Here is a 23846-nt window from a genome sequence, read left to right as displayed (position 1 = left end):
GCACATGCCTCCTGTGATACATGTGAAGTCAATCACTTCCTTTGAACTTTTTTGAACTGCGGCTGAACTACAACTGCGGCATTGCAGAGTAGCATCACTCGGAGGGCACTCGGAGAAAAGCGCAGAGACTCAGTTCCGATACATCAGCTCACAGATGAGACGCCTTGTGCTGATCATCATCACCCTTTGGAGTGATGTGAGGAAAAAATCGCCATCTACCCACTCAGAAAGAGAGTACGGCCAATTGTGCTCTCTCGGGGCTCCGGCAGCTGATGGCAAGCTACATGAACAGGATTCGAATGGCAATCTCCTAGCCAATCATAGCGGCAGCGCTTAGCCTGCTGGACCACTCGGAGTGGTACCACAGCAGTATGAATGTTGATTGATGTTTATATGTAGATGCTATGGTATCTCAGGTGGTTGGAACGGTATCAGAGGGGTAAGATTGCACTGGCCCAGTGTTCTGTTCTGAACTGAAGGGTATCAGGGGCTGGAAACCCTTTTCTTACCTCCCAGTGGCTGAAGACCAGTTGTGGGCTGGCCAGGCCGCTGGTCCTCTTCCTCATCTCGTCCGCGAACCCGAAGCTTTCGGCCACAGGCAGGACGGCCCTGATGATGAACATGTCCGTTCCCTCCTTCATCTCTTCATTTAGGACACGCCCCTCACGCTTAGAGAGAACACCATACACACGACCTAAACCCAGACACACACACACACACACACACACACACACACACACACACACAAACATAGCAGTTTAGCACAGTTTCTGCTAATTTAATTAGATTCTAATGCAGTCACCATATTTTTACTTTATAGTACAATTCCTGCTCTTTTAATCTGAGTTAGGCTGTGATGCAATGATCATACTTTTTACTATAGTATAGTATACTATAGTGTGTGTCCTTAATCGTGTTAGATTATGATGCAATAATCATACTTTTTACTATAGTAGAGTGTGTGCTCTTTTAATGGAGTCAGATTATGATACGGTACCTATACTTTTAATATAGTACATTTTACACTCTTTTAATTAAGTAAGATTATGATGCAATAACTCTAAATTTCACTATAGTATACTGTCTGCTTTTATAAATGAGTTAGATTGTGATGCAATAATCATAAGCTTTGCTATAGTAGAGTGCGTGCTCTTTTAAATGAGTGAGATCGTAATGCCATAATGCCAAAAAAAAAATTGACCCAAAAAATCTTCGAAAAATTTTGGGACCCAAAAAAATTTTTGAGACCAAAAAATCAACGTAAAATTTAGGGACCCAAAAAAAAAAAAAACTTAAAAAACTTTTGAAAAATTTTGGGACCCAAAAAAATTTGACCCAAAAAAAATCAACGAAAAATTTTGGGACCCCAAAAAAAAAAACTTAAAAAAATTCAGAAAAATTTTGAGACCAAAAAAAAAAATCGAAAAATTTTGGGACCCAAAAAATTTTGACCCATAAAAAATCTTCGAAAAATTTTGGGACCCAAAAAAATCTTCGAAAAATTTTGGGACCCAAAAAAATCTTCGAAAAAAATCTGAAACCAAAAAAAACTTCGAAAAATGTTGGGACCCAAACAAAACTTCGAGAAATTTGGACCCAAAAAATATTGACCCAAAAAATTCCGAAAAATTTTGAAACCCAAAAAAATATTGACCCGAAAACATTTTGGCACCCAAAAAAATTTTGACCCAAAACTTCGAAAAATTTTGGACCCAAAAAATTTTTACCCAAAAAAATCTTCAAGAAAAAATTTGAGACCAAAAAAAAACTTCAGAAAATTGTGTGTGCTCTTTTATTGCGTCAGACTAAGATACGGTACCTATACATTCACTATAGTACAGTTACTGCTCTGTCAACTGAGTTAAATTGTGATGCAATAATCATACTTTTTACTACAGTAGAGTGCGTTCTCTTTTAATTGTACCCGTACTTTCACTTTAAAACAGTTTGTACTCTTTTTATTGAATTAGATTATAGGAATACCATAACTTGCTAAAAAACACAAAGTCAACAACACATGCACTTACACATGCACACACACACACACACACCATGAACAGAACATTAGACACAGCAAGAGGTTGATTTTTGAGTGTGCTCTCCTCCGGACATCCTCCTTCATTTATAAACACACACACACACACACACCTACACACACACCAGCCGGGCTGGAAGAATATGTGGAAGTGACAGGGGAAGAGCTGGACGGTGTGTGTGCTTCACAAACTCACCCCAGAGACCAAAGCATGCTAACAGTGTTTAGCTTCCACAATAATAGCTGCTGACAGACAGCGAGAGAGCGGTACTGCCCCCATGCCCTCATCACACACACACACACACACGCACACACACACACACGGCCCTCTGGTCAATGCTGGCCTACAGTGAACAAAGTCAAAGCAACTGGTTGTTTTAGAGCATTCATTTGTTATCCAATTATTGTAATCCAAACTTATATGGCAAGTCGCCCTGGCCCAGATGCAGCAAAACAAGCCCAAAACAAGATACTACCACCACCATGTTTTACTGATGACATAATGTTTTTATGCTGGAATGCTGCCTTTTCCTTTCTCCAAACATATTGCTTTACATTTAAACCAAAAAGTCTCTTGATGGTGAACTTGTGAACATGTTAACATTAGCCAATGTGAGCCAAAGGCCTTCTGTTGCTTAGAAGTTACCCTGGGGCCCTTTGTGAGCTCGCCGATATTTACACGCCTCGTTCTTGGAGTGATTCTTGTTGGCTGAACGCTCCTGGGGAGGGCAACAGTGGTCTTGAATTTTCTCCATTTGAATTGGGGGAGAAACCAAACTCTTTAGAGATGGTTTTAAAAGCTTTTCCAGCCTGATGAGTGTCAAAACTCTTCTTCTTCTCCGTCCTCAGAAATCTTCTTTGTTCATGTCATGATACACTTCCTCAGACATGTGTCGTAAAGAGCAGACTTTGATAGATCCTTGTTCTTTAACTAAAACAGGATTGAAAAAACGCCCGAGTGTAATTTCACCCTCAAACTAACTGCTAATCCTGATTATAAATGCAAATTTTGGATTATTTTTCTCAATAAATAAATGACAAAGTATAATATTTTGTGTCTCATTTTTTAAAAATGGGTTCTCTTCATCTACTTTTAAGACTTCTGAAAATCTGATGATGTTTTAGTTGATTATTATGCAGAAATATCGAAAATTCAAAAAAGGTTCACAAACTTTCAAGCATCACCGAACAATATAGGGCTGCACAACATTGCAAATGTTCTTTTTTTTTTTTTTTTTTTTAATATATATCGCAATAGTAAACAATGTAGGGCCTGTGACATCAACAGCCCCGCCCCTATCCGCTTGCTTTTTCAGTCAACGCCGAGCACTCAAAATCAGAGGAAAACAACAAGACAACAGTAATCAGCCCTTAATTTCAATGGCTTTTTAAAAGGGAAGTAAGAGCGTTTTTCTGGGATTAAAAGCGTGAATTCAGCTGTAACTGGAAATATCTGCACCGCAAAACTGTGCTGGACTGAGGAGCACAGCTTTCCACACATGCTCACGTTTAGAAGCACGTGCCCAACCATGTGGATGGAGGCCATGCGCCGGTTGCCTCGTGTTTACTCCTGCCCCTCCCCCTCATGCTTCTCAGGCAGCAGCAGTCTGTCACTCACACAGACACAGAGACAGCGCTGTGTATCTACTTCTTTGCATCAATAATTAAAAAACACTGCAACATGGCGTGTTTGATTTAATCGTGCACATCTTGCGATGTGACTACTGCACTTGAGCACATCGCGATGACGATGCTTAAACGATGCTTAAATATCGTGCAGCCCTATGATCTGGACTTTTTTAAAACATCTAAGACACCAAACCTCTCCTGGCTAAGATCAGGGGAAATAGCGTTTGTACGTACGATTTTGATGCGCGCTTTCCCTTTAAGATTCGCAACAGTAGCGACAAATCCAACAGTAATAACACCCTAGATTTGTATCTGTAATCTGGGATTATCAACACCTGGACCCAAAGCAGGACTTAGCTCTTGAGAGAGGGAAAATCTCCCGCCAGGAGAGAAAGAAAAATGAAGATTATGTATTTCATGCTCTAAATCTCTCCTTGAAAATGATCTCGTCTAATAAGGTCCAGCTGCTTTCCTAAACGGAGAGCTTTCACGCTGTGTTTATTGAAACAAAAGCCCGCGGGTTTCGGGCGCGGATTTGGAATATTTTTGCAGATGTATAAAAATAAGGAAGAGGGACGGCGGGGAAAAGTCATTTGCGCTGTTTGTTGAATTATTTATCCGTTCTCTCCCGGCCCGGAGACGTCGCCGTTTTTCTCCCAGGTCCGGGGTCCTCCGGGGGCAGGATCCCTTTACTCCTTCAGCTGGCTCCTTTTTCACTCAGGCATGTTCTCCAGACAATCCAGCCTTTGTTCGAGGACCCGGCGCTATGACATCACCTCCTCAAAACACGAGCGGCCCACAGCAGCTTCCAATTATGGAACAGGGAGAAGCATTTCCTCTGTGTGTGGTACGCTGTGCGTTTCTGCAGAGAGCGGCCGGGGGAGCTGGATCTGAGCAGAGGCTGAGCGAGGTTACGTCCTCAGATGCTTCATGGAGAAAGAAGTGCAGCAGCAAATCACTTTTTTTTCACTATTAAATCAACAAACGCCGGGCAGTCAGGACGCGTCTGGTGTCCAGGGATTGCTCACTTAATATTATATGGACAAATAATGCAAATATAATGATCATACAGTCAATACGGTTCATACGATGTTGCACACAAACCTTGTATTTTAATTTTTGTGACAAAACCTGAAATTGGCATTTGTTCTTTATATCGTGTCAGAATTTCATGATTAATAAAGCAATAAAAACGTTGCAGAATGACCTGGAATTGAATCATTACTACAATAACCTTTTTTTTTTTACTTTATTGTAAACATCTCAGCTTGGCTGTAAGGATTTCTGAATTAGAACTGAGTATAAAATGTATAAGAACTGAGTATAAAAATGATAGAAGTGCATTTTGGCATGTTCTCCTCCACCAGTCTTACACACTGCTTTTGGATAACTTTATGCCTGCACTCCTGGTGCAAAAATTCAAGCAGTTCAGCCTGGTTTGATGGCTTGTGACCATCAATCTTCCTCTTGATTATATTCTAGAGCTTTTCAAGTTGGTAAAATTAAAGAAACTCATCTTTATTAAGTGGTCTCTTTTTTTCCAGAGCTGTATTTTCTTTATCATTTTACTTACTTTGTAAAAGTTTGAAATTTATTTAGATTTTCTTTTTTGGATTTTTTACATTCTTGAGTTTTTAGATGTTAAGGATCTTTAATTATGTATATTATATAAATATTTTTTTTATTTTTTGTATTTTACTGTAGGTCTTTACTGCTTTCTATTTCTTTTCAATTCAATTCAGTACCACAATATTCACAGATCACTCAATGAAGAATTTATAGTTTCTGCTCACCCAGAACTTCAGCAGTAGCCATGATCTCGCAGGTGTACATGGCGGCCATCAGTCTCTGGGGTTTGGCCTGGAAGGCGTGGCGGCAGGCCTCCTTCATAGCGGCGATGAGCTGCCCGGAGAACGGCCCGTAGCAGTCCGTCACGTCCCCCCTCCATCTGCTCTGACCTCCAGCAGACGAAGAGCTTGCTTCTGCTTCATTACTTCCACCAGACTCAGACTCTCCACTCACTGCAGCTGCAGGACAGGGAGAAAACCATTACATACATATTAAATCAGATTAAATCTTAAAATACCTACATAGAGTATCCAATTTATCAGATCAATTTAGAGTATCCAATTTACCAGATCAATTTAGAGTATTTAATTAAACTTTTTCTGGGTAATTTAGAGTATCCAATCTCCATGTTTTTAAACCGTGGGAGGAAACCGGAGTCCCTGGAGGAAACCCACGCAGACATGGGGAGAACATGGAAACTCCACCCAGATAGGGACTTGAACCCAGGACCCCAGTGCTGGGAGCCGAACATGCTAACCACTAAGCCACCATACAAAGAGCACGATTGCAGAAAAAAACAACAATATGATGCCCTACCTCTTGTTTCATTGTCGCTGTTCTCTGAACCCTGTCGAGAAGCGGTCTCCTCCTCCACCGAGTCCTGCTGAGTAAACTGAGGTGCTAATTTCATCTCCCAGCTCTCCACTGAGAAGCAGACGCCCATCAGAGGCTCCTCGCACATCGGGCCGGAGAGCGTAGCGAGCTGGAAACCACTAACGATGCTGTTATCAAAATCTCGAAGCGTAGCAGCTTCAGGTTTCTCCTTCTCTTGCTCCAGACACTGCCAAACCGATGGTCTCTGATATCCCTCCACACCGTTCAGGAGAATGTTGGGCCCGCAGCGCCTCGGCCCGAAAGCCCAGATCCTCTCCACAGCGTTCCTCCACTTCCAGCCCTGCAGGTGACCCTCCAGCCTGGTCCTAAACTCCTGAATCTGCTCAAGAGTCTTCTGGCTGATCTCCAGAGTCTTTCCTTCTCGAGCGAACAGGCTGAACTGCTCCATGGTCCGGATCAGCTCGGCGCTCCCCTCCAGCAGCCGCGTCGCTTCTTCGGGAAGCGGAACGGCCCGAACCCCTATGGTAGCCATTTTGTTGGGGGTGGTGAGGTTGACCAGGCCACCGGAGTCCACCTGGGGCCCCTCAGGGTACTTGGACTGCTCTTCCTTGGCTTGATGGATGACCGCGACCTTCTGCTGCCGGCCCAGATCCTCATTCACCATGTCCACTTTGGGCGGGCGGATTATGGTCTCGCGGAACGGGATGATGGGCTTGGAGGCGCTGATCTCAATCTTGGCAAATCTGAGGGGAAAAATCAAGAGCGCAGCAAAGAGGAACAATCAGATACAGCAATCAGAGAATCAGAGAAGCAACAAACCATATTAATACGGCATTTTAACTGCAACCAGTACTCATATTTATAACAGATCATTCTGTAGACTCTTATTGACTAAGCTTTTGTGGTTTGGCAAGTCTAAAGGTTGAAACACAGTACCAGTTAAAAGTATTGTCGCTGTCAGGGCGCCGAGTGGTCCAGCGGTCTAAAGCGCTGCCACTATGAGCACTATGCCGGCGCTCAGAGGGAGCAAAATTGACCCTGCTCCCTCCAGGTGGGTAGATGGCGCTCTCTCCCCACATCACTCCTAGGGTGATGTCCGCAGCACAGGGCGTCTGTGAGCTGATGTACCGGAGCCGAGCCGCTGCGCTTTCCTCCGAGCGTGCTGTGACAGACACATTTACATACAGAGCGATACAGCGCCTGCTCCGGAGAGGGGGTGCTTTTCCTGATGGCGGTGCTGCGTATCGATCCCAGGCATGGTTCGGATTGATCACACTAGTCAATGAAGCCGTGCTTTTTGGTGAAATAACCGTGCCCAGGCATGGCACGGATTGCCTAGTGTGAGTACTGGAGGTGAAAAGACAGTTTAAAAAGGAAAAATAAGAGAGAAAACTGGCTTTTTTGTTCCTGAAACATATGAGGATGGGCGGAGCTACATAAACATCAAACCTCAAGCAGCCAACAATGGCAGTAGAACCATGATGGCTTCACTTTTAGAAGATGGTCATTAAACACAGCAAATATGAGTCTTTATCACCCGCTGCATGTACTCGAGCGTATTATAGTCACACTATAGATCAGAGGAATTATTATAGAGCATGATAATAATAAAAAAATATATATTTTGTCACATTTTGCCTCCTAACTGTCGCACTTCTCACAGCATAATCTCTTAACCGTAGCAGAAAAAAAAAGACCAGTGTGTTTATTTAACAAAGCAATGAGGGGGAAACATGAAAGAAGGTTACAGCCCAGCACAGAGGCCTGGCGCTTGGCCAGCTGTAATAGGCTAAGCTCCGGTTTCTTCGGCGAATCATGATGCCGCAATAAAAGCTAATTTACAGCGGAGCGCTCAGCCTGAAAATATTCAAGCGTCCATTCATCTCTATCTCTCTCTCTCTGGGTAAACACAAATTACAAACAAATACACAGCAACCGCCTGATACAGTAAATAATTCTGTCACAGAATTATTAATACCAGAATCAATACTCAGAATCATGTACTGTATGTCACATGAATACATATGTACACAGATCAGTCATAACGTTAATACACCTTCTCGTTTCTTACAGACTGTAGTCCTTTATTTAATTATCTGCATAACTTCTTATTTTCTTTTTATCCTGTTCTTTAATGTTCAAGATTCCAGAGGATCAGACGCAGCTGAGCTTTAGAAGCTTTAGGTTATGAGCTTATGGTTGGACGTTCTCCTTGCAATTATGTTTCATCAGTTGAATGCAAAGCAGCCCAAGATCACAACACTACCACCACCATGTTTTACAGTTGGTGTGATGTTTTTATGGAGAAATGCCAGATCTGTTTGGATCGTTGTTTTGCTGCATAACCAAACTGTGCTTCATCAGTTATGACTGATGTAAGTTGTCAAGGTCCTACAAAAGCTCAATCACAGTTGGATCATGCACCAGGACAATGATCCAAACGCCTGTGGTCTTAAAGTGGTCTTGTCTAAGTCTAGACTTGCAATCTACTAAGTGACGAGCTTAAATGTGACAAATAAGCAAAAAGAACCTTAAATGGAAAGAGAAAATCCAACCATAAGTTCATAACTTAATTTTCTAAAGCTCAAGCACAGTTGGGTTATGCAACAAGACAATGACCCTGAATCAAACAAGCAAGTACTGTGCTTTTTTACTGTGGAGTGGTCATGTCAAAGTCCAGAACAAAGGTGGGGGTTGATATAGGTTTTGAGTGCTGAGTAGCAGCGAAAATAGAAGAACTTAGTTGGGTATCTAAAGACTTTTTCTTAGCGCTGATTTGTTTTAATAGTTGTAGTATTGAAGCACAAGAAGCGCCACTAGATAAAACGCTGAGGCCGTGATCGACTCCCAGTCCAACCTGTCCGCCGCTGCTTTAATACCAACAGTTGGTCAGTCTGGTGGCTAATTGGACGTCCTCAAGTGGGGCAGACAGCTCGACAATTATTGCCATCTCTTCTCGAGACGGCAACATCGAGCCTTTCCGGTAATCCAGTTAGATCCAGAGAGTCGTGGAACAGGTTGGGGAGGAGATAATCCTGCAGAGACTGTTTACTAGAAACTCGCGGCGAGAGAGAGAAAGAGAGAAAGAGAAGAAGAGGAAGACGAGGAGATGGGAGCTGTCTGGAGGCTCTGCTGACAGCGCTGTGGATTAGCATTTCACACAGACGTCTTCCTTCTCTCGCTCGCTTACCCAGTTCCTCTCTCTCGCGCTTCCTTGCTCTCTCTCTTTCTCTCTCTTTCTTATTCGGCCTGCCACTCACTCAGCATTCCCACCTCATTATTTTTCATGGCCAATTTCTCCCACTTTCTTATTAACGGTTATGAGAGACGCCGACAAACGTCTCTTTTACGACGTCTTTTGTCATTACAGAAGAAATATCTGTTTCTTCTCGCTGCGCGTTCCCCCGCTGCCGTCAAGACCACCCTGCCGGAGTAACTGTGAACAGGCCCCAGCAGAACCTTTCTGACGTGAGGAATTCAGCTCATTTAGCACAAGAGGTTGAGGAGAATGTGAAAAACGCAGATGAGATGATCTCTACACTGCTGTGGTAGATTTACTGTATGCTCACTAAGGCACAGATGGAGCACCATCATGATGGACTGCATCATTTACTAATAAGAATAAATGTGCTTCACATGGTTGTTTTAATGACATAATATACACTCACCGGCCACTTTATTTGGTACTATTAACATTAACGCAAATGTTGAATCAGCCAATCACGTGAGAGAAACTTTAGGCATGGCATGTAGAGATGGCAAAGATGATATGCTGCAGTTCGAACCATCAGAGCATCAGAATGGTGAAGAAGAAGGTGATTTAAGTGGGTTTATACGTGGCATGGTTTGTTGTTGGTGCCAGACGGGCTGGTCTGAGTATTTCAGAAACTCCAGATGATCTACTGGGATTTTCACGCCCAACCATCTCTAAAGTTTTTCAGAGAATAATCCGAAAAAGAAAAAGTATCCAGTGAGCGGCTCAGTGATTTCTGTGGGCTTAAATGCTTTGTTGAAGCCAGAGGTCAGAGATCAAAGAATAGTCAGACTGTTTCAAGCTGATAGAACCACAACAGTAAAATAATACTCAAATAACCACTCGTCACAACCGAGGTCTGCAGAAGAGCATCTCTGAACCACAACAACATGACGTCAAACCTCGAGGCGGATGATGGGCTACAGCAGCAGAAGACCACATGGGTGCCCTGACTCCTGTCAGCTAAGAACAGGAAACTACAGGACGCTACAATTCGAACCAAAGTTGGAGAGTAGAAGATTGGAAAATCTTTACCGTTAGTAAAGCACTTCTGTTTACTTACATTAAGCGGACTACAGTCCAATATACCCGCCTCTGAATGATGCTAATGCTGCTGCACCCAGCCTTAGTGCTGGAGAAACTTTATATACCTGACTGGTAGCATTCATACATAAGGCGCACTGTCGTTTTATGGGAAAATTAAAGATTAGGATTTTAAGTGCACACTATTTCGAAAAATAGGGTAACTAGATGGAATACATTACGAACTCTCCAGTTAATAATCTGCTGTTTAGGTTTAATTAGGTGATATTAAGCAATTATAGAGTCAAACACACTTGCAGAACAGTGTTTACTCCAGAGAGAGAGACAGAAAGATGAAAAGACAGAGAGGAAAAAAGGCAAATTTTCGAAAATGAGGCACAGTGATGTAAGCAGGACAGTTTATTTGGGCGGTATGAATTTGTGAGGAGTGTGTTTTACTGCACACACACAGACAGCAGTCATTACCCCACGTTATAAACTCTAATTCTCTCTTCTCCCCACAGTTTATCCACAAACCACAGCAGAACCTGCTGATAACGAGCGTCCGAAAATAAAGCGCCCTCAAACAAAATGTCCTGATTCACCAAAACAATAGCTAATCGCGAAGTCAGAGCCCGAGCCCAGATTCACGCGGGGGGGGTGGGGGAAGGGGGTGGGTGGTGGTGGGTGACGTGATTTGGCAGTTGACCCATTTTCCCCCTCCGTCGTCTGCTGGCGGCTGTGATGTCACGGTCTCGTGACCGCGGTGACCTGGTTTGTGGTGGCCGTGGGCCAGGCTGGCCGGGGCTCCGCTGACCCGCTCTGACTCTGAAGCTGCCAGGGTTATTTTTAAAGCCTGGCCCCGCTCCAAGTGCTCTGTGGGGCATTTAATGCTACGCTGTAATTTCTGCTAGCAGGTCGACTTCAACCCCTCCCCCCCCACACCCTCGCCCTCCGCTGACCCTAGGGGTGACCCCTGATGCCCCCACAAAACTGTCATTACTGAACTGTCACATCCAGTTGGAGATTCCAGACTGATCTTACAGCTCTCTCCACACACTGCTGTCTGAATCAGGCACCGTGCCAGACAGCCAATCAGAGCAGAGGTCATTAACATTTTACTCAGTCGTGACGATACAGACAAAAAAGAAAAACAGAAAAGAAAAGCAGGCTGTTTAAGATAGAGGAATAAAAATAAACAAAAAGACATTGAAAAAAACAGACAGTTCTGATTCAAGCACATGCTACCGAAATTTGCCATAAATGCAGACAATTACTTAACAATATATATATATACATATACAAATATGAAAAAAAGGTTTTAAAGTTTTTAAAGTGCATGCAGGCCTGTTTTGCTAGGAACAAAAATATTTTATATTATTTTATATAAATGTTTTACAAAAAGTAAATATAGCAAAACATAGCAAAATAAAATAAAATAAAAAACTGAGGGCTAAATACATGTTTTTTTTCCAATGTACATTTTGTTTATTAATATATATATATATATATATATTTTTTTTTTTTTTCAAAAATACAATGTAAAAACATTTTTTATATATTATTATTTAACTTTTATTTAAGTGTTTCTTTATATAATTTTTGTTAGCAATTTTCAGTTGAAATTGCAATTTTATATTTATTTTATCATTAGCATGATTGGTTATATTTTTCACTGGTAAATAGTATTCTACTTATTCTTTACTTATGTTTATTTTATTAATTAAGTGTTTGGTTAACTTAGAGAAAAACAAACAAAAATATTCCTCCACCAACAAATGTCAGGCAAAAATAAAATGAATAAAAACATTTTACCTTTTTATCCTCGGGTGATTTTATAATACACCAATAATACATATAATATTTTAGGCATAGTTTATAATAAACAAAAGGTATGCATATACAGCTCTGAAATAAATTAAGAGATCACTTCAGTTTCTGAATCAGTTTCATTGATTCTGCTATTTATAGGTATATGTTTGAGTAAAATGAACATTGTTGTTTATTTCTATAAGCATTTATGTGCAGAAAATGAGAAATAACTGAAATAACAAAAAAGATGCAGAACTTTCAGAACTTTTCAAAGTTCATATTCATAAAGTTTTAAAAGAGTTCAGAAATCACCATTTGGTGGAATAACCCTGGTTTTCATGCATCTTGGCATGTTCTCCTCCACCAGTCTTACACACTGCTTTTGGATAACTTTATGCCTGCACTCCTGGTGCAAAAATTCAAGCAGTTCAGCTTGAAAATCTCTGTAAGATTTCAGAACTCCTCAAGTTTAAAGTGGTGAAGTGAAGCTGTAGGTATGTTTTGAGGCGGGATCAGGATCACGCTGAAAGCTCTAAATATGTGTTGTGTGTTTAATTGTTCAATAACAGTGCGGCGCAGTGTGAGAAAATCAATCAGGGTCAGCGCTGAGGTTCACTCCTACACCTCGTTCTCTGTAACATGGGAATCGGTGGTGGTGGTGGTGGTGGTGTAGTGGTGTAGTTGGGGGGTGAGTGACAGGCAGAGGGGAAGGGCAGCAGCTACAGAGGAACAGTAATTGGACGACGGCTCCGGATCTTTGGAGACGATGTTTTTGAGTCGATCTGTCGATGAGGGAAGTCAAAGCTAAAGGTGCTAACCTCCCCCGACCAACAACAGCTCAGCTTAACACTAACAAGTGTGAGTAATCAGAGCTGCTGTAAACGGGCGGCACGGACACGCCGCTGCCAATCAAACCCCCTGGGGAGGAGAGAAGGGTGGGGTGGAGAGAGAGAGAGAGAAAGAGAGAGAGAGAGATAGAGAGATGTCTGCTAATGAGACGTCTGCTGGTGCTGCACTCTGCAGGCAGGATCTCACTGTGGAAGCTGGCGTTCTCCTCTCCCGACACTTTCCTGCTCTGCCTAACAAGTCATTCAATTCCAGCATCAGCAATGATTTCAGCATCAGAACACACACACACACACACGTGCACAGAGTCACATGACTACCCTACTGACACACTCCTTCTGAGTGGAAATGTTTTATGCTAATAAAAATCAGAATCTACTATAAAGCAATCAGTATCTACCACAAACTGCTTAATTTTCGCTATGTGTTATGCAGTATCTTCTATTAACCATTCAGTATCCACTAGGAAATACTAAATGACTGCTACTAATTATTCAGTATCCACTATGATTTTTTCAGCATCCACTATGAATTATTCAGTATCCACTATGAACTATCGCATGACTGCTACAAATAATTCAGTATCTACTAGGAACTATTCGATATCCACTATGAACTGTTCAGTATACACTACGAATTATTCAGTATCCACTATAAATTATTCAATATCCACTAGGAACTATTCAATATCCACTATGAATTATTTATTATCCACTAGGAAATATTCAATATCCACAATGAATTATTTACTATCCACTAGGAAATATTCAATATCCACTATGAATTATTTATTATCCACTAGGAACTATTCAATATCCACTATGAATTATTTATTATCCACTAGGAAATATTCAATATCCACTATGAATTATTCAATATCCACTTTCAATATCCATCCATTCATTAATATTCAATAGGAACTATTCAGTATCCACTATGAATTATTCAATATTTGGTATGGATTAATCAGTATCTATTAGGAACTGTTCAATATCCACTATTAACTATTTAATAACCACTATGATTGATTCAATACTCACTATGAATTATTCAGTATCTACTAATCTTTATTCAATATTTGGTATGGATTATTCAGTATCTATTGGGAACTGTTCAATTTCCACTATGAATTATTCAATAAACACTATGAATTATTAAGTATGCACTACGGTTAATATGAATTATCGATATGAATTATTCAGCATTTCCTAGGAACTATTCAATTTACACTATTCAATTAACTATTCAATTTAATGCCTTTTAATTATTCAATGTCCACTATGGTCTATTCAATAAATGGTATTAATTATTCAGTTTCTAATAGGAACTATTTGATATCCACTATGAATTATTCAATATCCAAACAATACAATACTCACTATAAATTATTTAGTAACTACTATGAATTATTCAGTACAGCTCTTGAAATTATCTTATATACTTAATATTACTTAAATGTAGCCGTTGTGCTAATGCTGCAGTAGCAGTGTTGGAGGAGGCTGGTAGCAGGCATGCTAACATTGCAGTTCATGCAGTGGCATCGATGTTTGAAAACGCTGAAAAAACAGAAAGTGTAGCAACTTTTTTTCCCGCTTAACGTCTGATGTTAGCACTGTGTTAGCAATGTTTCAAGAGTACTGTTGATGTAGAAGCATATAATGATGTAGATGAAGCTGATAGCCGGCATGCATACGCTTTCTTACTATGCTGTGGTAAGAACTTTGGACTAGGCCAGTAGCCAAAACAATAACACTGCGGTATTGATGTTCAACGGCTTAGCGAGAACAGTAGCTAGCATGCTAACACTGTGGTAGTGAGGTTGAGCAGACATTCAAATAGGAAGATAAATAGGAACCATTCTTACCATGCTTACAACAAACTATTTAAGCATCCAAATGCTTGAGAATCTAAAGAATATTTGCCTTTACTAAAGAATTCTGAAAGTACATATTCCCTTTCAAAATATAACGTAATTAACAATAATAGTGTTCAAAAACAGTGAAACGACATCTGACTGGCTAATATGCAACAGAACGAGGTGCTGCTGTATTTGCAGGTATTTAGAATTCAGCGCGGGATAATTTATGCAGATGTGCGTTTGGTACAAGGTAAAACTCAAGGGCGACCAAATCTACACCGGGGTCTCATTAAAATCAGCACACAAAAGTTGCGCCTTTTTAATAATTATGATTTTTTTCCCCGTCAGTCAACTCTAACATAGAAAAAGTCAAAGTCTGGACCTTTATAAATGTAGATTGACCTTCTGCACAGCTTTTAAAATAATCTACACTAGTGCTTTTATGTCTTTTAGAATCATGATTTAGACAGGCCATCAGGAACTGCTTACAAAGTAATGCTTTACCCAAAAAAACTGAAAAATAAAAACAAGCCAGGATTTCTGTCAATTGTCTGCCTGACATTACACCATTAAATCCTGAGGATTACATAAAAAAGCATTACATAAAAAGGCTTTATGTTTGATAAGGAACGTTACTGAAAAGAATAATTGTAATTGTAATAGAAATTATATAAAAAAAAAAAATCAGAAAATCTGCTAATCAAAATGTCAAAATATAACGAATAACATCCTAAAATTGTCTCTTTCCTGAACTTCTTTAAAATCAATATTTTCCTGAATACAAATCAAAGAGTTCATGTCCTCCAAACCTTTAGTCTGTGCACACAGAATAACTTTAAAATACATTTTATTTTTGAGCATAGTATATTGTACATTGACCTAATTGCAAAAGTAAGATATGTATTGTTAATAAAAACTACTATAGCATTTGTTACCCGTCCCTATTCACTAACTATACACTTTACCATGAAATAAAATTAATCAAATCCTTCAGAGATGTATTTTTTTTTGCATTGTTGTGACTTTACATCCAACCTATGCTTAAAAACAACGTTCTACAAGTCACATCTACGACAGGAAGTGACATCAGTTGTTTTTTCTGATGATCACGGGAAGACCAAAATTAAATTCCCTCATTTGTTTTGCTGTAAATTTGATTTTATTGTAACTATCACTACAATCTCAACACTCTGTCCTGTTACCTAAATGAATCCTTAGATCTTATTTTTAAAAAACATTTTGGGAAAATCACTAGAATGTGCTCAGTGTCCTCGTGCTATTAGCATAGCCGCCATTTAGCTATTTTTCATGTTTTTGCTAATTCTATGCTAAAACTTATTGTTGTTACTCAAAACATAAAAAGTAACAGGACTAAGTGCCAGTAAGAGGAGTGAGTTCCTGTAACAGGACTGACTATCAATAAATGGAGTGAGTCCCAGTAACAGGAATGAGTTCCAGTAACAGGAGTGAGTTCCAGTAACCGGAGTGAGTGCCAGTAACCGGAGTGAGTTCCAGTAACAGGACTGAGTGCCAGTAACAGGAATAAGTGCCAGTACCAGGAGTGGGTTCCAGTAACAGGAGTGAGTGCCAGTAACAGGAGTGAGTCCCAGTAACAGGAGTGAGTTCCAGTAACAGGAGTGAGTGCCAGCAACAGTAGTGAGTTCCAGAAACAAGACTGAGTTTCAGTAACAGGACTGAATTCCAGTAACAGGAGTGAGTGCCAGTAACAGGAGTGAGTTCCAGTAACAGGACTGAGTGCCAGTAACAGGAATAAGTTCCTGTAACAGGACTGACTATCAGTAAATGGAGTGATTCCCAGTGACAGGAGTGAGTCCCAGGTACAGGAGTGAGTTCCAGTAACAGGACTGAGTTCCAGTAACAGGACTGAGTTCCAGTAACAGGACTGAGTTCCAGTAACAGGACTGAGTTCCAGTAACAGGACTGAGTGCCAGTATCAGGAATAAGTGCCAGTAACAGGAGTGAATTCCAGTAACAGGACTGAGTGCCAGTATCAGCAATAAGTGCCAGTAACAGGAGTGGGTTCAAGTAACAGGACTGAGTGCCAGTAACAGGAATGAGTGCCAGCAACAGGAGTGAGTTCCAGTAACAGGAATAAGTGCCAGTAACAGGAGAGTGCGCCAGTAACAGGAATGAGTGCCAGAAACAGGAGTGAGTTTCAGTAACAGGACTGAATTCCAGTAACAGGAGTGAATTCCAATAACAGGAGTGAGTATTGTTGCCTGGTTTATTGATTTATTAATGTAAATATTAGTTAATGTATACCACTTTTTTCAATTGTTTGGTTAATAATTGATCCATTTGTTTAATGAATTGCATGATAATAAATTTGATCAATTTCGGGTATGGGTTTTCCTGATTGAAAATAAAAATAGCTTAGAATCTTTTAGAAAAATACAATGTGCATGCATATATAGTGATTTTCTTTTTCATAAATATCAATTATTTGAATATGCAATCAACCATTTCTTTACAATAAACACTTTCATGAGATCAAATTAAAGGAATTAGTGGACTTTCTTTTAAACATACTTTTTAAATGCGAAATGAGGTTTGGTAACAGAACAAAAAAAAAAATAACCATCTTCAGCTTAGAACCCTTGTAAAAGAAAAAAAAAAGTAAAGCTGCCAGAGTTTGACCAGTACATGTTTTGAATAGTTAAATACAGGTATTATTAGATTTAGAGTTAAAATATTATTTAAAAAAAAAGTTTAATTGGAAGGAGTTACAAAATGCAAATGGCACCCAGTTGGTGGAATGGTCCATCTATGTTCTTTCGGCTACACTTTTACCTTTAACCGGATTACAGCTTAAAATTAGCTTGTAGCTACTCTATCTCAGACCATCTGATGTAAAAATAAGACTGGCATTTTGCTCAGGATGTGACATTTTCGCTAAAACTCTCAAATGAAACAGTTGGCAGACGAAAACTGAAAGGGTGATATATAAAATCGACTGATACGTCTGAACAGCTGCACAGTCTGCTGAGAGACGAACGCTGCCAGAGCAATTAGCGCTAAGCAAGGCTAGCAGAAGAAATGGGCGTGTGCTTCGTTTAGGGCACTTTTCCAAAAAACGCTGAAGTTATTGATCGCATACCTGGAAGTGCGAGTGCAAAAATGTTTTACATGCTGAAGTCTTTCATAAATCTGTCCCACAGAGCACAGCGGGGGGAGTTAGCGTTAGCTTAGCGGCAGCAAAGGGGCATCAACAGTTTCCTGGCATAGAAACTGATATCAAAGAGTATTGATCTCTGGATGCTGCAAAGCCGGTCCCAAACCAACCAGACTCCAAAAGATTTAATGATGTAGAGAGAGAGAGAGAGAGAGAGAGAGAGAGAGAGAGAGAGAGAGAGAGAGATGAAAGAGGGGCCGAGAGACACAGAGACGGGCTCCAACTATAATAATGCTCTCTATAATAATGCATTTTATTGCTATAATAGATTGATATTATTCTTTACACTGTAGTGTATAACACAATCCACATCGCCCCCTAACTGTCCTTTAAGGTACTGCAACTTAAAAATATATATATTTCTAAATATTTCCATTGACCTCCTATGTACTTACTAGTGCATCTCAAAAAATAGAATGTAATTGAAAAGTTACTTTATTTCAGTAATTCGGTTTAAAAATTGAAATCTTATATTATATTATATATATATATATATATATATACATATATATATATATATATATATATATATATATATATATATATATATATATATATATATATATATATATATATATATTAAACACAGAGTGATCAATTTTAAGTGTTTATTTCTTTTATTGTTGATGACTATGGCTTACAGCCAATGAAAACCCAAAAATCAGAGTCTCAGAAAATTAGAATATTATATAAGACCAATTGGTATTTTTGGCAGTGTGGGCAGTGTGCCAAGTCCTGCTGGAAAATGAAATCCGGATCTCCATAAAAGTTGTCAGTAGCAGAGGGAAGCATGAAGTGCTGTAAGATTTTGTGGTAAAACACTTCACTGCACTGACTTTAGACTTGATAAAACAGTGGATCAACACCAGCAGATCACATGTCTCTCCAAACCATCACTGATTGGTGGAAACTTCACACTAGACCTCAAGCAGTTTGGACTGTGTGTGTCTCCACTCTTCCTCCAGACTCTGATCTCCCTTGATTTTCAAGTGAAATGCAAATTTTACTGATGATCAGTGATGGTCATTTTTGTTTTTCTAATTAGAGCAGGAAATAGTATTGATTATTGATCGATATAAAGAGCTGTAGTACAGTACAGTGATTACGCCACACACACACGCACACACGCACGCACACAGGTGTGTACCTTTCTCTGAGGTCATCCAGACAGCGCTGCAGGTGCACCTCTCCGGCCGTCACCAGAACATGTTCTCCGGTCTCCTGGATCAACACCTCTGCACACGGGTCAGCCTGATTCAGCAGCCGCATCCCACGCACCAGCTTAGGCATTTCACCTACACACACACACACACACACACACACACACACACACGAGAGCCAGAGTCAGACAGTCAATAATACAATGATTTGTTATTGCACAATATCTCCAAATATCTGTGGACAGCTCTTCTTATAAATGCAGCATTCGGCTTCTTTAAACTTGTCTACTCCCTGTATAAAAGTACTGCCACTAGAATAGGACTCTTCTGAGCAGGAAAGATGGATGGATGGATGGATGGATGCTTTATTGATCCCAAAGGAAATTTAGCAGCCAGTAGCAGTTGCACAACACAGTAGAAACAAACAATAGGTGTAGTACAATAAGAGAGCACAGAAAGGGATATAAGACTCTAAACCAGGGGTGTCCAAACTTTTTTTGTTGGGGGCCAGAAAGAGAAATATATTTGAAGTCACGGGCCACACTCTGTAATAAAACAAATAATGAAATATACCACTTTAAATAATACTTTTTTCCAGATTTTTTCCATTTACACACCATTTTACTTGACTTACTATCTTTATCTTTATTTTTCAAACTGATGTTTAATTTCATGATGTCTCTTCTTCATTACGGCAACTTTTAGACCCTTTGGCACGTTTTTCTGGGCTAAAAATGCGCACTCTCCACTTTTAGACTCTTTGGCCCGTTTTTCGGTGCTAGAAATGCGCACTCTCTCCGTTTTTAGACTCTTGGGCCGGTTTTTCTGCACTAGAAATGCACACCCTCTCCGCTTTTAGACTCTTTTGCCCAGTTTTTCTGCGCTAGAAATGCGCACTCTCTCCGTTTTTAGACTCTTGGGCCGGTTTTTCTGCACTAGAAATGCACACCCTCTCCGCTTTTAGACTCTTTTGCCCCGTTTTTCTGCTCTAGAAATGTGCACCCTCTCCGCTTTTAGACTCTTTTGCCCCGTTTTTCTGCGCTAGAAATGTGCACCCTCTCTGCTTTTAGACTCTTTGCCCCGTTTTCCTGCACTAGAAATGCGCACTCTCTCTGCTTTTAGACTCTTTTGCCCCGTTTTTCTGCGCTAGAAATGCGCACCCTCTCTGCTTTTAGACTCTTTGCCCCGTTTTCCTGCACTAGAAATGCGCACTCTCTCTGCTTTTAGACTCTTTTGCCCCGTTTTTCTGCGCTAGAAATGCGCACCCTCTCCGATTTTAGACTCTTTTACCCCGTTTTTCTGCGCTAGAAATGCGCACTCTCTCCGCTTTTAGACTCTTTGGCCCGTTTTTCTGTGCTAGAAATGCACACCCTCTCCGCTTTTAGACTCTTTTGCCCCGTTTTTCTGCGCTAGAAATGCGCACCCTCTCCGCTTTTAGACTCTTTGGTCCGTTTTTCTGCGCTAGAAATGTGCACCCTCTCTGCTTTTAGACTCTTTGGCCTGTTTTTCTGCGCTAGAAATGCGCACCCTCTCCGCTTTTAGACTCTTTTGTCCTGTTTTTCTGCGCTAGAAATGCACACTCTCTCCACTTTTAGACTCTTTGCCCCGTTTTTCTGCGCTAGAAATGCGCACCCTCTCCGCTTTTAGACTCTTTGGCCCGTTTCTGACACCTAGCTTTCATTCTATTTTTTTTAAATACCTTTCCAAAAAAGGAAACGGGCAGCAAATGGCTCGCGGGCCGTAGTTTGGACACCCCTGTCCTAGTGAGTGAGTGTGAACACTTCACACAAAGTGACACTCTCTTCCGCAGTGACCTCTGCTGACCTAAGGTCAATCTAGAGTAATTCAGGCTAAAATAATCCTGAATTCAGCGCTGAGGGGCAATTTTCATCTACACAATGAGCCCAGTGTGTGTGTATGTGTGTGTGTGTCAATGCCATCAGCCAGTTCCTTTGTGCTCTAAAAAGGGAAACATTTAACTGAGTTCTGTGCTAATGAGTTCCATATGGAGGACAGTGTTGCTGTAAGCTTGTCGAGGTGAGCATGGCAACTAACGATACTCACACACACACACACACACACACACAATCACATGATAGTTTTCTTACTAAAATAGATACACACTTTTGTCTACAGCAGTGTAAATGTCCACTGGAAACAAAAGTATGGCCACCATTATTTTCCAGCATCCCCTTAACTCTCTTGAGCGTGGAGCTCACTAGAGCTTCACTAGGCCAGATCATGATGCTACCACCACCATGCTTGACTGTAGACAAGGGACTTCTTGGGTTGTCTTGGTACTCCACCTTACCAGGGCACTGACACACATGCTGGACACCATCAGAGCCAAACAAGTTCATCTTGGTCTCATCAGACCATAGGACACGGTTCCAGTAATCCATGCTCTTGGACTGCTTGTCTTTAGCAAACTGTTGCAAACTGTAGCCGGCTTTCTTGTGCATCAGCTTTAGCAGAGGCTTTTTTCTAGGACACTTCCATGCAGACAGAGTTGATCAACACAGCTATTAATGTCTAAACCACTGGAAACCAAAGTTTGGCCACCATTATTTCCCAGCATTTCCTTAACTCTCTTGGGCATGGAGTTCACTAGAGCTTCACAGATTGCCACTGGAATCCTTTTTTCACTCCTCCATGAGGACACCATCAAGGAGCTGGTGGACGTTCAAGACCTTGTGCTCTTCCGCTTTCTGTGTGAGGATGCCCCAAAAGGTACTCAACTGGGTTAAGGTCTAAAAACATCCTTGGCTAGGGTTTAAACAAACTGTTTGCATGCTTTCTTGTGCATCAGCTTTAGAAGAGGCTTTTTCCTAGGACAGTGCCATGCAGACAAAGCTGACGCGGCTTCTTCAACCTCTGCAGCAATGCTGGCAGCACTCATGATGACCACGTCCATCATGTGACATCTCAGTTTTAGGGTGTTAGCCCAACTTCTTATAGCTTACGCAATTCCTGTGGAGAGCAACAACTATGTTTCTCACGTCCTTAAAGAGTTTTCTTGCACAGTATGAGAGAATTGTACCCAAAATGTACACTTTAGATTAGCACATGCCTTCTCTGACACATGTGAAGTCAGCCACTAACTCTTTTTGAACTGCTGCTGATCATTGGCATCATTGCCAAATAGCATCACAGCGCACTCGGAGGAAAACGCAGCGACTCGGTTTCGATACATCAGCTCACAGATGCCCTAGGAGTGATGAAAGGAAAGAGCGCTATCTACCCATACAGAGAGAGCAAGGCCAACTGTGGTCTCACAGGGCTCCGGCAGCTGATGGCAAGCTGTATAACCGGGATTCGAACCGAAATATGATATCCCGAACTGAACCTAAGCCCTGCAGTAAGGTTTCTGTATCTTAGAAACCTTGGTATACTGAGCACTGATAGCCTGGTAATGAAACAGTGTTCTTTTTTATATCTATTTATTTAAGGCTCACACTTGAAAACAAGGGATGTGGCTTGAAATTCACAAAGAATTCTCACTGGTACGTTGTGCCACCAGAACACACAGAAAGCAAGATAATGCAAGGTGTGAACAGGGTTTTAGACAGAAAAAAAAAATTAAATGCGGGCCGTTCTGACCTAAAAAATAGTTCGCTACAAAAAAATAAATAAAATAATTGGCTATAAAAAGTTGATAGTCTGTCCATCTGTGTGAGCTTCTGATATGCAAGCTGTATTTTGTGCAAAATAAAAAATGTGTGTGTGTGTGTGTGTGTGTGTGTGTGTAATGCAAACACCTACTGGGATGTTTGGGTTCGATTGCGACTCTGACGATGGGCGTGGCCTCGAAGTTGAGGGGGGTGAAGGGGGGGCAAGCTGGAGAGGTGGAGACAGTGGCTGATTTCAGGATGAAGTCCTCCATTCCTGCAATCCCTGCAGAGATAGCGGCAACACAACAACACTAGGTTTAATACATTAACACAGTCTATAGGTCTGGACGATATGGTTAAAATTGACATCACAATATACTTTTATACTATCAAAGGTTTAAAATGATGAGTTTCTTTGACTTTACCAAACTGAAAACCTCTGGAATATAATCAGGAGGAAGATGGATGATCACAAGCCATCAAACCAAGCTGAACTGCTTGAATTTTTTTGCACCAGGAGTGCAGGCATAAAGTTATCCAAAAGCAGTGTGTAAGACTGGTGGAGGAGAACATGATGCCAAGATGCATGAAAACTGATCCTTCAATGCTCTCTAGGCTCAGTGATGCTAGCGTCCAGACAGGCCTGCTTTATATAGAATCTCTAAAAAACACATTTCCGTCTCCGGCTGACGGCAGATCGGCCCGGCGCAGGGCTCCATCGACGGGTTTAGTCAGTCAGCAAGCTAACCTCTCGCATTTAGCCCACTGAAGCCCATTCTCTCAGCCGCCCTCGGAGCGCAGCAGGCGTGGAAGCGAGAGTGCTTGAGTGGAGAGAAGTCTGGAGGAGGTCAGCTTGTTCAGTCTGTAACTGGGCTGTGAGTCACAGACCTTTGTCGCTGGCTGGCTTTATTAAAGGGCCGTTTCAGCTCCAGCCGCAACCCAATCCTATTCACCCGCCGGCGGCTGCGGCGGCAGCACCTGGAGGCAGTAAAGTCGCTAATAAAAAAGGCTTAGCGCTAATTG

The 23846-nt window shown here is 41.1% G+C and overlaps 1 protein-coding gene across 1 annotated transcript in view; it reads right to left on the bottom strand.

The window, feature by feature from the left end:
* Window positions 1-23846, bottom strand: part of efl1 (elongation factor like GTPase 1) — a 146257-nt gene that overhangs the window by 20405 nt on the left and 102006 nt on the right. Inside the window, exons 16-20 of the mRNA XM_022669519.2 lie at window positions 22975-23106; window positions 19200-19347; window positions 6050-6810; window positions 5458-5691; window positions 510-694 (exon numbers count right to left, since the gene is read on the bottom strand). Coding sequence (XP_022525240.2) covers window positions 510-694; window positions 5458-5691; window positions 6050-6810; window positions 19200-19347; window positions 22975-23106 — 1460 coding nt within the window. The remainder of the gene's footprint in view (window positions 1-509; window positions 695-5457; window positions 5692-6049; window positions 6811-19199; window positions 19348-22974; window positions 23107-23846) is intronic.

The sequence above is a fragment of the Astyanax mexicanus genome, chromosome 16, assembly GCF_023375975.1.
Source record: "Astyanax mexicanus isolate ESR-SI-001 chromosome 16, AstMex3_surface, whole genome shotgun sequence".
NCBI classification, from domain to species: domain Eukaryota; kingdom Metazoa; phylum Chordata; class Actinopteri; order Characiformes; family Acestrorhamphidae; genus Astyanax; species Astyanax mexicanus.
This window is presented reverse-complemented; position numbering and strand designations above follow the sequence as displayed.